The sequence below is a fragment of the Larus michahellis genome, chromosome 1 (genome assembly GCF_964199755.1).
Source record: "Larus michahellis chromosome 1, bLarMic1.1, whole genome shotgun sequence".
NCBI classification, from domain to species: Eukaryota; Metazoa; Chordata; class Aves; order Charadriiformes; family Laridae; genus Larus; species Larus michahellis.
In genome coordinates this window covers 78,459,399-78,471,762 of record NC_133896.1, presented here as the reverse complement: position 1 = coordinate 78,471,762, position 12,364 = coordinate 78,459,399, and the positions used below count along the sequence as shown (strand labels likewise).

At 43.7% G+C, this 12,364-nt stretch overlaps 1 protein-coding gene across 20 annotated transcripts in view; it reads left to right on the top strand.

Annotated features, from left to right (window-relative positions):
• Nucleotides 1-12,364, top strand: part of TEAD4 (TEA domain transcription factor 4) — a 60,111-nt gene that overhangs the window by 28,344 nt on the left and 19,403 nt on the right. For 15 of the 20 annotated variants that reach the window (XM_074588308.1, XM_074588335.1, XM_074588440.1 and 12 more), the window contains 4 exons: nt 5,593-5,657; nt 6,558-6,620; nt 10,364-10,498; nt 11,351-11,394. In XM_074588308.1, the coding sequence (XP_074444409.1) occupies nt 5,593-5,657; nt 6,558-6,620; nt 10,364-10,498; nt 11,351-11,394 (307 nt within the window). The remainder of the gene's footprint in view (nt 1-5,592; nt 5,658-6,557; nt 6,621-10,363; nt 10,499-11,350; nt 11,395-12,364) is intronic. The other 5 variants (XM_074588411.1, XM_074588464.1, XM_074588422.1 and 2 more) reach the window with 1 other exon arrangement.

Genomic DNA, 12,364 nt, shown 5'->3' with positions numbered 1-12,364 from the left:
GACTGGGAAATGCTGTGGGGAATTTCCTCGATTTTTTCACCCTTCCTTAGAGGTAGACACTTCTCTCCTGTTATACCTAAAGGAGCACAGGTGTAGAATTGAGAATCAAAAAGCCTCTTTATTCACTTCTCTTAGCAACACCTTCCTGGATGACTAAATGCAAAATTTTGCAATTTAGTGTAAGACGGAGCGGGAGCTAAATTTATGCCCTTTGAAATTTATCTGAGTGAGAGTAAAGAACATAAGAGAGTATCTCTTTACTCCTTTTTTCATGCCATGCTTCCAAGGGGAAGGCTATGGGGAGGATAAAGAGCTTTTGGGTGCCGCGCTGCAGTTGGTATGTTGGCCAGAGCTTCATGAAACCCAATGCGCAATTTCGACAGAGAAGGCACAACTGTTGGCAGGTTCTGGTGACCATGTCAGGCCTCAGTGGGAGTTATTCTAAGAACACAACATATGATCAGATTACTGAGAGACACTTTACATGGCTCTAAAAAATGAACCATCTGATGGTTTATGACAGCTCTGCCTGTTTTCAGCCAAGTGAGGAGTGCTAGTCTTTGCTGACCCTGCAGCCAGGGTCATGAAACAAAGAAAGCGCTTTCCAGAGGCTGCAAACCTGCAGGCTTCCAGCAACATAATACCTGCTTATGTCTACCTTTTGATAAGAAAAACAAAAGACATTTAGCACTTGCTTCTCTTGCCGTTTTGATTCATGGTAATTTAATACTTTCTTGTGGCAGAGTTTACTGGGCTTGTCAATTTGCATAGTTCTATATTTAGTAATCCCTGTGCTGCTGATGTCTTTGTAGAGTGGTCTGGGGTTTTTTTGCTACCAGTATGTTTATTAGCTGCCACCTTTCTGTTTTTTCCCAGCTCTGTGGGAGCACAATTCTGGAAGAGGAAAGCAGAGGTACTGAGTGGCAAATGGGAAGCGAATTCTAAAACTGGAAATTCTGAGGATCCGCGTTTGAATGCTCTCTGCAGAGAATTTCTATACCAGTTTCTAATATGTGCAATTTGTACAACAGTTTCCCCTCCCTCTAGGCTTCTCCAGTGAAGTGCATGGCCTGAGACAGCTTTGCAATTTTTGCTGATGTTGTCAAAGACAAACAGTTAAAGACACACTTAGGGAAACACCTCCCACTTTCCCAGGCTTGACTCCAGTTTATTGCCTCTCTTCCCCACTTCCTAGTCTCAGCTTCCCTTGTTTTATTCTCTGTAACACTCCCTCCCTCCTAATTCCTTCGATGAGGTGCTGGGTGGTGCAGGAGGTTGGGGTCACTGTGTAAAGGTTTCTTTCTGCCAGTCCTTGTTTTTTAGTTTTTTTTTTTCCTCTGGTGCTTCTTGCTGCTTCTCTGCATCTACATGGGTTCTCGACGGGCTGCAGTCCTTTCAGGGTTGTCCCTGCTCTGGCATGGGTCCTCCATGGGCTGCAGTTACCTCAAAGCATATTCCTCCTGCCATGGAGCACCTCTTTCCAAGGGTACTTTTCCAGCTGTGTCCCCAACAACGTCCCCTACCATGTGTCTTCTTTTCTCCTCCCTTTCCTCCAAATGTGTCTTTTTATATATCTTGCATTTCTCCTTCTGTGCATCCTCACGTCTCCTTTTTGTAGTTCCTTTCGTGTGTTTCCTCATGTGTCTCCTGCCCCTTTCCAAAATATGTTTGAGCAAAGGTAGCTTGTGCTCCTCTGACTGGTTGAAGTTTTGATGGATTGTTGTTTTCATCCATTTTGGAGATGGCTGGCATTGACTGTGACTATTATGGGGCTGTTCATGGCATCCTTTCACACAGATTAGCACTGCAGCCTTCTACTGCTGAAGTAGAGTAGTGCTCTGTCAGACTGCTCACTCTTGGCTTTCATGGAAACACAACAAAGCTAAATGTGCTCCATAACATTTATTATATCTGGTTGAGAATCCATTGAAATTAGTTTTGCAAGGATGACCCATATTTGAGCCATTGTCTGGAGAGTTTCCATGTGTTCAAATTGTCAGTATAGCCCAATGCGCGCCCTTTAAAAGTTTGCCTGAAATTCTCCACATCCGTTTCTTCTCACGGCTAGTTTTTCCTCTCTTCCATTAACCCATTCCCCTTGCTCCTCAAAGGGTCATCTTGGTACATATAAATTTTCCTTCTTGTTTCTTTATAGATAAAGGGGTTTGAGCACCTTGTTTTGTTCTGCACGTTTTCCACTTCTGATGTGTGTCAAACTGTCTTTCTGAAATTTCGTATACGCCAGCGTCTTGTGTGAGAAGAATCACTTCTGTTGTTTCTTACCTTTTAACTTGGATCCATGTCCAACAGATGGAGGCTTTGAAAAGCCATAAATATTATTCTTGGCACTAGGAAAAGGTGGTGTGGGTATGTGTTGCTAGTAATTGGTCTGGACTTTGTAAAAATGGTTACACTGGTTGGAAAAGCAGCCAGGTGGAAGGTAGCGTAACAGCATCTGCTCCCATCAAGCTCTTCTGGGCATGTGACCATGCTAATGCTGAAACTGTGGGAACTGAAGAGGTCAGTGGTTACACGCTGGTCGTTGGGTTTCTGGCACAAGGAATAGTTCCTAATTTGTATATAGAGGAGCTGGAGCTGTTTTCTTTTTTCAGCTTCAGATGTGAATTTCTCCAGGGGGAATAAGGAGAGCTTCTCTAATGGCACCATTAGGAAAAGATTAAGATTTGTAAATGTAAAATGCCTTCCCATCCCTATGTGTGCTTTGGTTACATTTCGTGAACATGGCTTAAATTCAGTCATGGGCATTTACATTCTTCTGTTTCAGAAACAGATGGAATTAGGAGCTTTGCCCTTTCCAAAAGAGTTGGGTAGTCAATCTCTAGCATAGAGTCCTTCCTTGCATTCATTTTGTTCAGGGTTGAGTTGAATGAGTGTAAAATAAAAACAGATGACAAGTTTTTCATGGAATATTAAACTACTGGAATAAATATTGCATCTATTTTCACTGCTTGCTTATTTGATGTCTGTGATGTCCTAATGTACAAGTTCTCCATTCAGCCTATAAACTTTCCGTAGAAAATACTGTTTTTTTCTTATTTTGTTATAAGTAAACTTCACAAAAGCTGTGGTGCTGCTTTCCGGTTTATTCCTGCTCATTCCTCAAACACTTGCAGCCATATAAGATGTCCCACAGCCTTGCGCTTCCCACTCACAACTTTGTATTGAGGTACTGTATCGCTACTAGTGTGGTCACCACAAATGTGTTATTTTGCAGAGCCTGCTCTTTCTGTCATGTTTTCTGCCTTGAATCAGCCTAGAGTTCAGATGTGTAGCGGCTGCTTTTCTGCTTCTGTTCTTTATTCCTCCGTCTCCAGGAAGAGAATAAAAATCTGTGTGTGCGTGTGTGTGTGTCTGCTTAGATTTGATACATGGGAGCTAGTGTATGGAACCTGCGTAGTCTGGCTCATGTCTTGGTGTCCACTCTCAAACAGTACTGTGACGCTAGCTGTGAATCGGGTCTAAGCTTGCTTCTCCTGTTCACTGCGGAAGTTGTCCCCTCTGAGGGGCCCTCCCTCGGCAGTAGCCGGGGGGGGTGGGGTAGGGGGGCAGGCCCCCTCCCTGGGGGGGTCTAATCTCACTGCGTCATCTCTTAAAATCAAGGGGTAAAACATAACTGTCTTCAGCCTGCAATGTATGCTTGTTCTATAATTGGACAAGGATTCCTTCACCTCTTCCAGCCAGTGCCTCACCTTCCTGTTTTTGGGAACTCCCCAAACCTTCCGCAAAGCTAAGCCTCCTTCTCTGTAACTCTTCTGAAGAATGTTCCTTTTTTGGGATGCCTGCAAGAGCCTGAAAGCACTTTTAATTCACTGTTTCATGTCACACTGATAAATTCTGTGTAACTATTTCCATGTACTTCCCCATTGTTATTTATTTTCTTGTATTTGGAGTCACAGAATGACAGACTCATTTCAGTTGTAAGGGATCTCCTCAGATTGTCTAGTTTGGCCTATTGCTCAAGCAGGGTCAGCCACAGCAGGTTGCCCAGGATTGTGTTCAGTCAAGTTTTGAGTATCTCTGAGGATGGGGACTCTGCAACCTTTCTGGCCAGCCTGTGCCAGTGTTTGATCACCCTTACAGTAAAAAAGTTTTGTGTTTTTTTTATTTCTTTTTTTCAGATGGAGTTTCAAGTGTTATAGTTTGTGCCTGTTGTTTCTTATCCTCTCTGGACACTATTGAGAGGAGGCTGGCTCCCTCTTCTTCGTTGCCTCCCATCAGGGTATTTATATGTATTGATAAAACTCCCCCCGAATCTTCTCCAGGCTGAACAGGCACAGCTCTCTCAGCCTCTCCTCATATGAAAGATTCTCCAGTCCCTTAATCATTTTTGTGGACTTTTTTCTGGACTTACTCCAGTATGTCTACATCTTTCTTGTGACAAGGAGCCCAGAACTGGATGCGGTACTCCAGATGTTGCCTCAGCAGTGCTGAGTAGAGATGAAGGATCACCTCCCTTGACCTGTTGGCAGCAACGCTTGTGATGCAACCTGGGATGCTGTTGGCCTTCTTTGTCACGAGGGTGCATTGCTGACTCATTATGGGCTTGTTGTCAACCAGGACCCCCCAAGTCCTTTTCCGCCAAGCTGCTTTCCAGATGGTCAGCCCACTGCATATACTGGTGCTTGATGTTATTTTTCCCTGGGTGCAGGACTTTGCATTTTCCTTTGCTGAACTTCATGAGATTTCTGTTGTCCCATTTCTACAGTCGCAGTCCTTCTGAATGGCAGCATAGCCATCTGGTGTATCAGCCTCTTCACAGTTTCGTATCGTGTGTGAACTTGATGATGGTGCACTATGTTCAGGTCATTTATGAAGGTGTTGAACAGTATTCGCCCCAATACATCACTAGAGACTTGCCTCTACCTGGACTTTTTACCGCTAATCAAAGTCCTCTGGGCCTGTCCATTCAGCCTCCTCGTCTGCTTATCTAACCCATACTTTCTCAGTTTGCCTATGAGGATGTTGTAGGAGATGGTGTCAAAAGCCTTACTAGAGTCACAGTATGTACAGCTCTGTACTCATCCACCAAGATAGTTGCCTCATTGTAGAAACTCAGGCTGGTTAAGTATGGTTTCCTATTTGTAAATCCATGTGGACTACTTGCAGTCACCTTTTCGCCCTTCATGGTTTCCAGGATTACATGCTCCATTACCTCCTGGGGACTGAGGTGAAGCTGACTGGCCTGTTGTTTCTTGGATCTTTCTTCTTGCCTTTCTGAATGTTTTAGGGAGAGTGGCTTTCCTTTTTCTTCTTTGTTTGTACTTGATCCATGTTTACAGCTTCTATACACTACAGTGATGCAATTATTAAGCAAAGCATATGATTCTCATTTTTATTGGTAATTTTAAGCTATACAGATGCAAACTGGGAAACAGAATTTGCAACCCAAAGTTCTGCAGCTGAAACTCAGATCTCTACCATGTGAACTAACGAGTACCTTTCTAAGAGATAAAACAGTGTGACAGAGCACCACCCTACTGCTGATCTCTATAGATAGATAATTACATTGTGCATCTTTTCCCTGGGGTCACAGCTTTCTAAACTTGTATTTGCGTTATTTCTCTGTTCCAGGACGAAATGAGCTGATTGCCCGCTATATTAAGCTGAGAACAGGGAAAACACGCACAAGGAAACAGGTACGTATAAAGTTTTCCCTGTAAACATTTGCTTCTCTGAACCACTAGACATGATGAGGGCTTACGAGAACAAATGCCTTGCTGTTTCTGCCTTTGCTGGAAAGAGGTTGTTGTGCTGAGTTGGTTAATGGTGGGAAAAGGCAGCTCAGGCATTTTACGGTAGGCCTGTAATGCTCATGTTTCCCTGCTACATCATGACACACAAATTTTTCTACTGTTAAAGAGTGTGAGATTTTATTTGTTTGGTCTACTAATGAATGTTTCAGTGAACGTCAGTGGTCCTCTATATGAAGATTCTTTGTTCAGGCCAGACAGATGCACAGCAACCATGAATTTGAAAATACCTGTCACACGGGATGAAATTCTTTGTAATTTGGGAATGACAGTCCAGGCTATGCTGGACAAAGCACTGAGCAACCTAGACCTGCTTTGGGTAGGGAGTTGGTGGATGACATCCAGAAGTTCCTTCCAACCTAAATCATTCTATGATACGTTTTGGCCCACATTAAATATGGGGAAGTTCTGAGGATCATTATATAGCAACCAGAGATATGGAACATGGGTTTTCCTTCTCCCAAGAGGAGGCCAAGATGAGGAGCAAAGAGATCAGAAACTCTTAATCCCTAGATTTAAGGATGGGCTCTTTAGTTTTAGAGGAAGTGTCTGGCTTGATAAAGCCATTTGAATTGGAAAAGGCCTTAATGGCCCATCTTTGCTGGTCCCCCACCTCATTTCATGACACTTACGTTTATGTTATGTTACGTCATTGCTACCTCAGCCTGCCCTCCCCTCAACTCTGAATAACTCCCTCTTGCACACGGTGCCTAAAGTATGTTTACTTCTGCAAGTAGCTACCAAGTACTCCTCTGGAATGAAGATTGATTTTGTCTTTCAATGCAGGTATCTAGTCACATCCAGGTCCTGGCAAGGCGGAAAGCTAGAGAGATCCAAGCCAAGCTCAAGGTATGATGGGTATCCTTTAGCATATCACACAAGCCCCCTGAGTCAGCCATTCCCTCATCCGTTCCCTCTTTGAATAGCTTTAAAAAAGGGTGAGATTAGCCTCTGAACTGTAGTAAGACAGGGAGGAAAAGGTACTTCCCAGGAAGTGTTGTGCAAACACTTGTATTGTTGTAGCTCTGTGACTCACGTTCTCAGCTGTGACGTCTCAGCTTCTTCCTGAGAAGGAGTGGTTTATGCTTACAAATACTGACAAGTAATCAGTCCCTGGTGTCACGCTGGCCTTGGGAAAGGGTGGCCTTATAGTTACTGCAGTGCTAGTTCCACCTCTACTAGTGGTAATGATATGGAATTGTCTGTGAGAAAGTGTTCTGAGTTGGCATAACCACTGAGAGGAAGCAATAAAGCCAGCTGGCATTTTCTCAGGTAAAACGGTGAATAGACTTTGACCCTTGATTAATTCAGACCTAATTTGAAGAGGGTTGACGAGAATGAAAATAGTTGACTACTTGCTTGAGCAAATCTGTGTTTTCCTTTCTGTAGGAAGAGCTCTGAGATCACACTAATGAACTGATACCTCTTGACATTTACTTCCACTCAGATTTGAAGCAGGGAGATGGGTTTTATGCTCAGACTGAATTGCCAGAAATGTCAAGAAGGTTAAGTTTGTGGGTGACAATTGCACAAGAGGGTGTCCCCTGTTAGAATGTGAGCCATCCAGAAAGGGCTTGCCGAGCAGGATATGAGGTCTGGTCCTTGTTACATGTCATCAAGACAGCCAGAGAAGGAAGGTCCATGCTGACCTTCCTGATTTGGTATGGCAGTAAGTGATCTGGAGGGAAGTGTGTTTGCTTCCCTCATCTTCCATGCTTCAGGTGATGATGAGGATCTTGACAGCCCAGTCCAGCCCTGACTATTGAGTGGCTGGCTGTTAGTGCTTCCTCTTGGCTGTCTGGGCAACTCCTTGCTGAGCACCGGGAGAAGTGGACTGTCTGCGAGTGAACCGTTGGCACTCAGTCTTGACCAGTGCTGAAGTGCGTGCATCCCTGTTGCAAGCAGTGATTACCTCTAAGTCATGACTGCACCCCCCACATCCCATCGTCAGGTCCATTTTTGGAAAACGGTGTTGTATCTGTCATTAGCCTGTTGTGTTTCCAGCTGCTCTGATAAAGAGAAGGAGCTACAAATTACAACTCTCTAATTTGGTGCTTCTAGGTAGGGCTGCCTAAGCTCGAAACCTGTGGTGCTGTTAAGCGGTCAATTCAGGTGGAAGCCTGCTTGAGAGGCAAGTTAGAGCGAGTAGGAAACAACAACTGCCTGGGGTGTTAAAAGATTTACTGCTGCTTATATCTGTAACCTTGATTCCGTTCCTTGTGTGTCACAGCTCTGGGATTTGGCATGATTGAAAAGCCGGTCAGCCGAGCCTGCTTCCACTTAGCACACAGGAGCTGGCCATTTTTGTTCTCAGGGAATGAAGGTGTCTCGGGGAGCTCCATGGAGCCATTGGTTGTTCTCCTTTTACACCACCCAGGCCATGCTGTGAGCTCTGCCCAGCTGCCTGCAGTGAACCATTCCCCAGAACCAGACTGTTCCTTTCTGCCTGCAGAGGCAAGTCCGTAGCACTGATTCAACTCATTTACTTCTTTGCTTTCGCTAGTCATTTTCATAGAGCAAGGAAATGAAATCACAAAAGCTGCTGCCCTTCTTCCAAGTTCCTGCTGATAGCTGTGTGTTCTTCCGTCACTGTTAATCTTCCATAGCAAGTATACGTTTTCATATGTATATCCTAGAAATCAGAGCAGCGGCACACTGACTTTTCAGAGCAATTACTATAATACTGTTGTCTCCACACAAATTGGGGCGTCTTCTCTAAGTGTGCACTGTGCCTATAACAGATAGAGCTGGAAATTAGGGTAAAGCCTGGAGAAAAATCCGTTCCCAGAAGTCAATAGTTTTCCATGCCCTGGGTGGCTAATAAATATCACCTGTGCTAAGGAAAAAGAGGGAAGTTGTGGTGGTATTATTATTATGCGTTTTGAAAATAATAAAAGAAAGTACAAACACTGCAAATGTTTCGTAAAAGTTTTTGTTGCTTCATTTTCTCATTTATTTTTTTTTGCTGGAAATACGATACAAATGAATACAGAACTGTTAGCTGAAAGTGAAAGGAGATGTCTTTTACAAAAACATGCTTTTTCCAGCAGTCTCAGGCATGTAAACAAAACAGAAGAGCACAACAGGCGTTAATGGATAAAATCTTTTCCCTTCTTAATTGGTGTTTTTTGTTTGTTTGTTTGGGTTTTTTTTACTTTAATACTTCCACAAGTAAATGCTTTTTGCCAATAAACTCATGTATAAACTCAGGTAGACAAATACGATTTTTCAAGTGAGAAAGTAAGGGGAGGAAAAAAATCCTTTTCTGCAATGGCAACCGGGAAATGGTGCTTATCTGTGTCATGAAAAAACAGAAAAGAATCCTTACCCTTAACAAACGTTGTAGGTAATCCTTAAGGTATTCCCTAAAGCATAATTTAAACTGGATTCTGAAAAACTTTCCCATAGCTTTGGAAAATCTTAGGAATTTTCTCAGCAATTAAAATGTTTCCCTTCCATTCACTTGACTTGTACTAACGGGAGTCTCAGATACTGTAAAAAAGAAGGTATGCAAGTTTTGCCCATTCCTACTGATCATTCCACTCGGACGTTATCATTTATTCTTGAGCTTTTGTTATGACGCCTCCTCCAAATGTTTCTGTGTTAGACACATCAGAATCCCTGGACTTTGAACTTTAAAAAACCTTAGAGAAAGTGGAGGAGTTCGAGTGAGGGGAGACCCAAGGGTGAGAACTTACTGCAGGTCAATGAATGCAATTGGGAAGTGAGAATTCCTGAGGAAGACTGCGAAAGCTTACCTCTTTCAGCAGTTTCTCCAAGCCATGAATTCATATGTGGCATTGCTACTATAATTATAATGTAACAGATAAAGGTGGAGTGTTTGAAGGATGAAGATTAATTGGAGTGAACGTAGGAAGAAAGGCAGCATGTGGGGAAGTGCTTCTGTATATCTGTTCATTCCTCGGAAGAAGAAATGAAGAATGCTATTTGTTTTAAATATGCATCAGACCTTCTAGTCGTTGCCTGTAAAAAGGTGTGCAATTCCACAGCTCTGTTAAACTACAAAAGGGAATGTCCTTGCATATGTGCCCTGGGAGCTTTATTAAGATTTCCTCTTTCCCCTGGGATAGGAATAAAAAGATCCACTCTACCTGAGACTAATGCAGTCTCAAATTGAGGTAGTCTTTTTGCAGTGATGATGACAAACTCCTTTTGTGACCTTGTTTTTAGAGGGTTTTTTGATAAGCAAGAGCCTTTCCCATTGAATATTCTTAACAATGATTAAAATACAAGAGTCAATTAGGGTTGTACTTTCCCTTACAAAACATTTCAGCTGTGCAGCTGAAAGCCTTCAGACAGAAAGGATAAATGCTTAGCAGTCTCTAAAACAGTCATCCCAGTATTTCAGAAAGGATGATTAATTGCATCTGAAGCTATAGTAATGGGTGAAAGACTTACATGCTTTGAAGAGTTCTTGGGACAGTTATTGGCAAGTTTGCCACCCAGGTTTTCAGAGATGCTTGTTCCCTACAAAGAAGCTGATGAGAATCCTGGTTATGCAGCATTAGACCCAGGCAACTTGTTTATCATGATAATAATTCCGGTTTTTCTGTTTCTACTCTTGCCCACAGGATCAGGCAGCTAAAGATAAAGCCATGCAGAGTATGGCTACAATGTCATCTGCCCAGATTATCTCTGCAACTGCCTTCCATAGTAAAATGGCCTTGCCTGGTCTCCCACGACCAGCCTACCCTGCTGTTTCTGGGGTGAGTCATTCAGTGTCTTGGAGGAGTTGGGCTGAAGACACTTGAGTATTTGAAAGGGTTGGGGCCTGCTCAGGAAATCCCTGAGAACATCAGAAGAATGGGCCAAAAGGCATTGTCTTTGTAGAGCAAGTATGTCATATGGCTTCAACAGTTTGGGTCTGATTTTGTGCTCACGCGGATGTAAAACCACAGAATTTCACTATATGCTTTTTTTAAAATGATATAAGTGAGAGAGAGAAGAGAGAAAGAAGAAGAGAGAAAAACCAGATCCTTTGGGTTTTCAGCTGCCTGAAATATTATTAGGTGCCTGTTTCACTTTCTTAGTCCAGGATCTTGTTGGATCAAAACCATTTGGGCCATCCTGACCCTTTCTCAAGCTTGTCATTCCCAAGCTCATCCTGAGTGCTTCGATCACAAATCGATGGCCCTTATGTAAAATCCTAGTAGAGGAGGCCTGTCAGCATCCCCTAACCTTTGAGTTGGGCCTAGTGAGCTTTCATTTGCCAAAATACTCCTGTGGAGCTCTCCTGAGGAAAATAGTCCCTCTAAGAGAGTGAGCATTATTAAAGCTTTGGAGATGGAGGCACAAGGTGCACACATAATATTTAACATTAAAAACCACTGTTGAGTCAGTTGCTTGCGTGTCACTAGTAGTACTGTGTAGAAAGAAGGCAAAGACCAGTCAGCATCTCCACGAGGACGAAAGCAGGAAGGTAGAAAGAAGAGATATAGCTCAGTCACGTCTTTAAAAGTCTGTGAGGTTGTGGTTTCTTTCCTCAGAAAGGAGCAAGTCTTGCTTTTCATCTCTGTCCTAAGAGTGGTGACTTTTGCCTGTATATTGTTCTCTTGCAGTTTTGGCAAGGAGCTTTGCCAGGCCAAGCTGGATCTTCCCAAGAGTGAGTATTCCTTCACGTAAGCATCCAAAGCAGGTGCTTCTGCTGCTTCCTCTGCGGTGCCTGAAGAACACCGCGAGCTATTACAAGATTTATAAAATGCTAAGATAATGCAGTCTTTGCTCTCAGACAGATTCCCTGACCATGGATCGAAGACAAACTGAGAGTCATGAGAACATCTGAAATAGATAAAACCCTTCATGTGGTACCTTCAACATGGATTACACCCCTTTAATGTCACATGACTCAAACAGCCTAATATAGGTTATTTTAGGGAACTGTTGAGTTTAGCAGCCTGATAGAGCTGAGACTGCTGCAGCTCCATGCTCCCAAGCCCAACCAGTAGCAAGGGTGAGCATGTATTCCTGGTAGGCACGCACACAAATATGCACATACATTACACATACACACGTAAACACGCGGCTGGCCACACAGGACGACACAGACAGACAATGCTTGGCACTTACACAAACACAAACAGCACCAACGGCTTCATCCTGTACCCCTTTCTGGCTGATGAGGGTGAAGGTGTGTTAGTGGGAAATGATACGCGCGCACTGTGGGTCCATCCAGTAGCTGCCCGGGGATCCCTTGTCTCCCTGTGTGCCGGCACCCAGGCAGGTGAGCCCCCAAGGCCACAGCCCCACTCTAGTTGCCGGTGCAGGCACCTCACTCGCACGCACACAAACATATGTGCATATGCACAAACACACACACACAGAGTGAATCTCTCCAGTAACTGGACTTAGATAGACCCAGTAGCTGGATCTTCACTTTCCCTGGTTACTTCCCACAGCGATAAAGGCACACGCATATTCATCTTTCAGTCCACTTCCAGACTCCGCAGTCTCTCTGTTGTTAAGCCTGAGCCTCCTGGTCCTTCTGAAAGCATCCTTGCCCCTGGAGACACACACAGCTGGCTCCCAAACCATCTACTTGCTGGCTAGTCTGGCGTAATAGTCGCGACTGATCA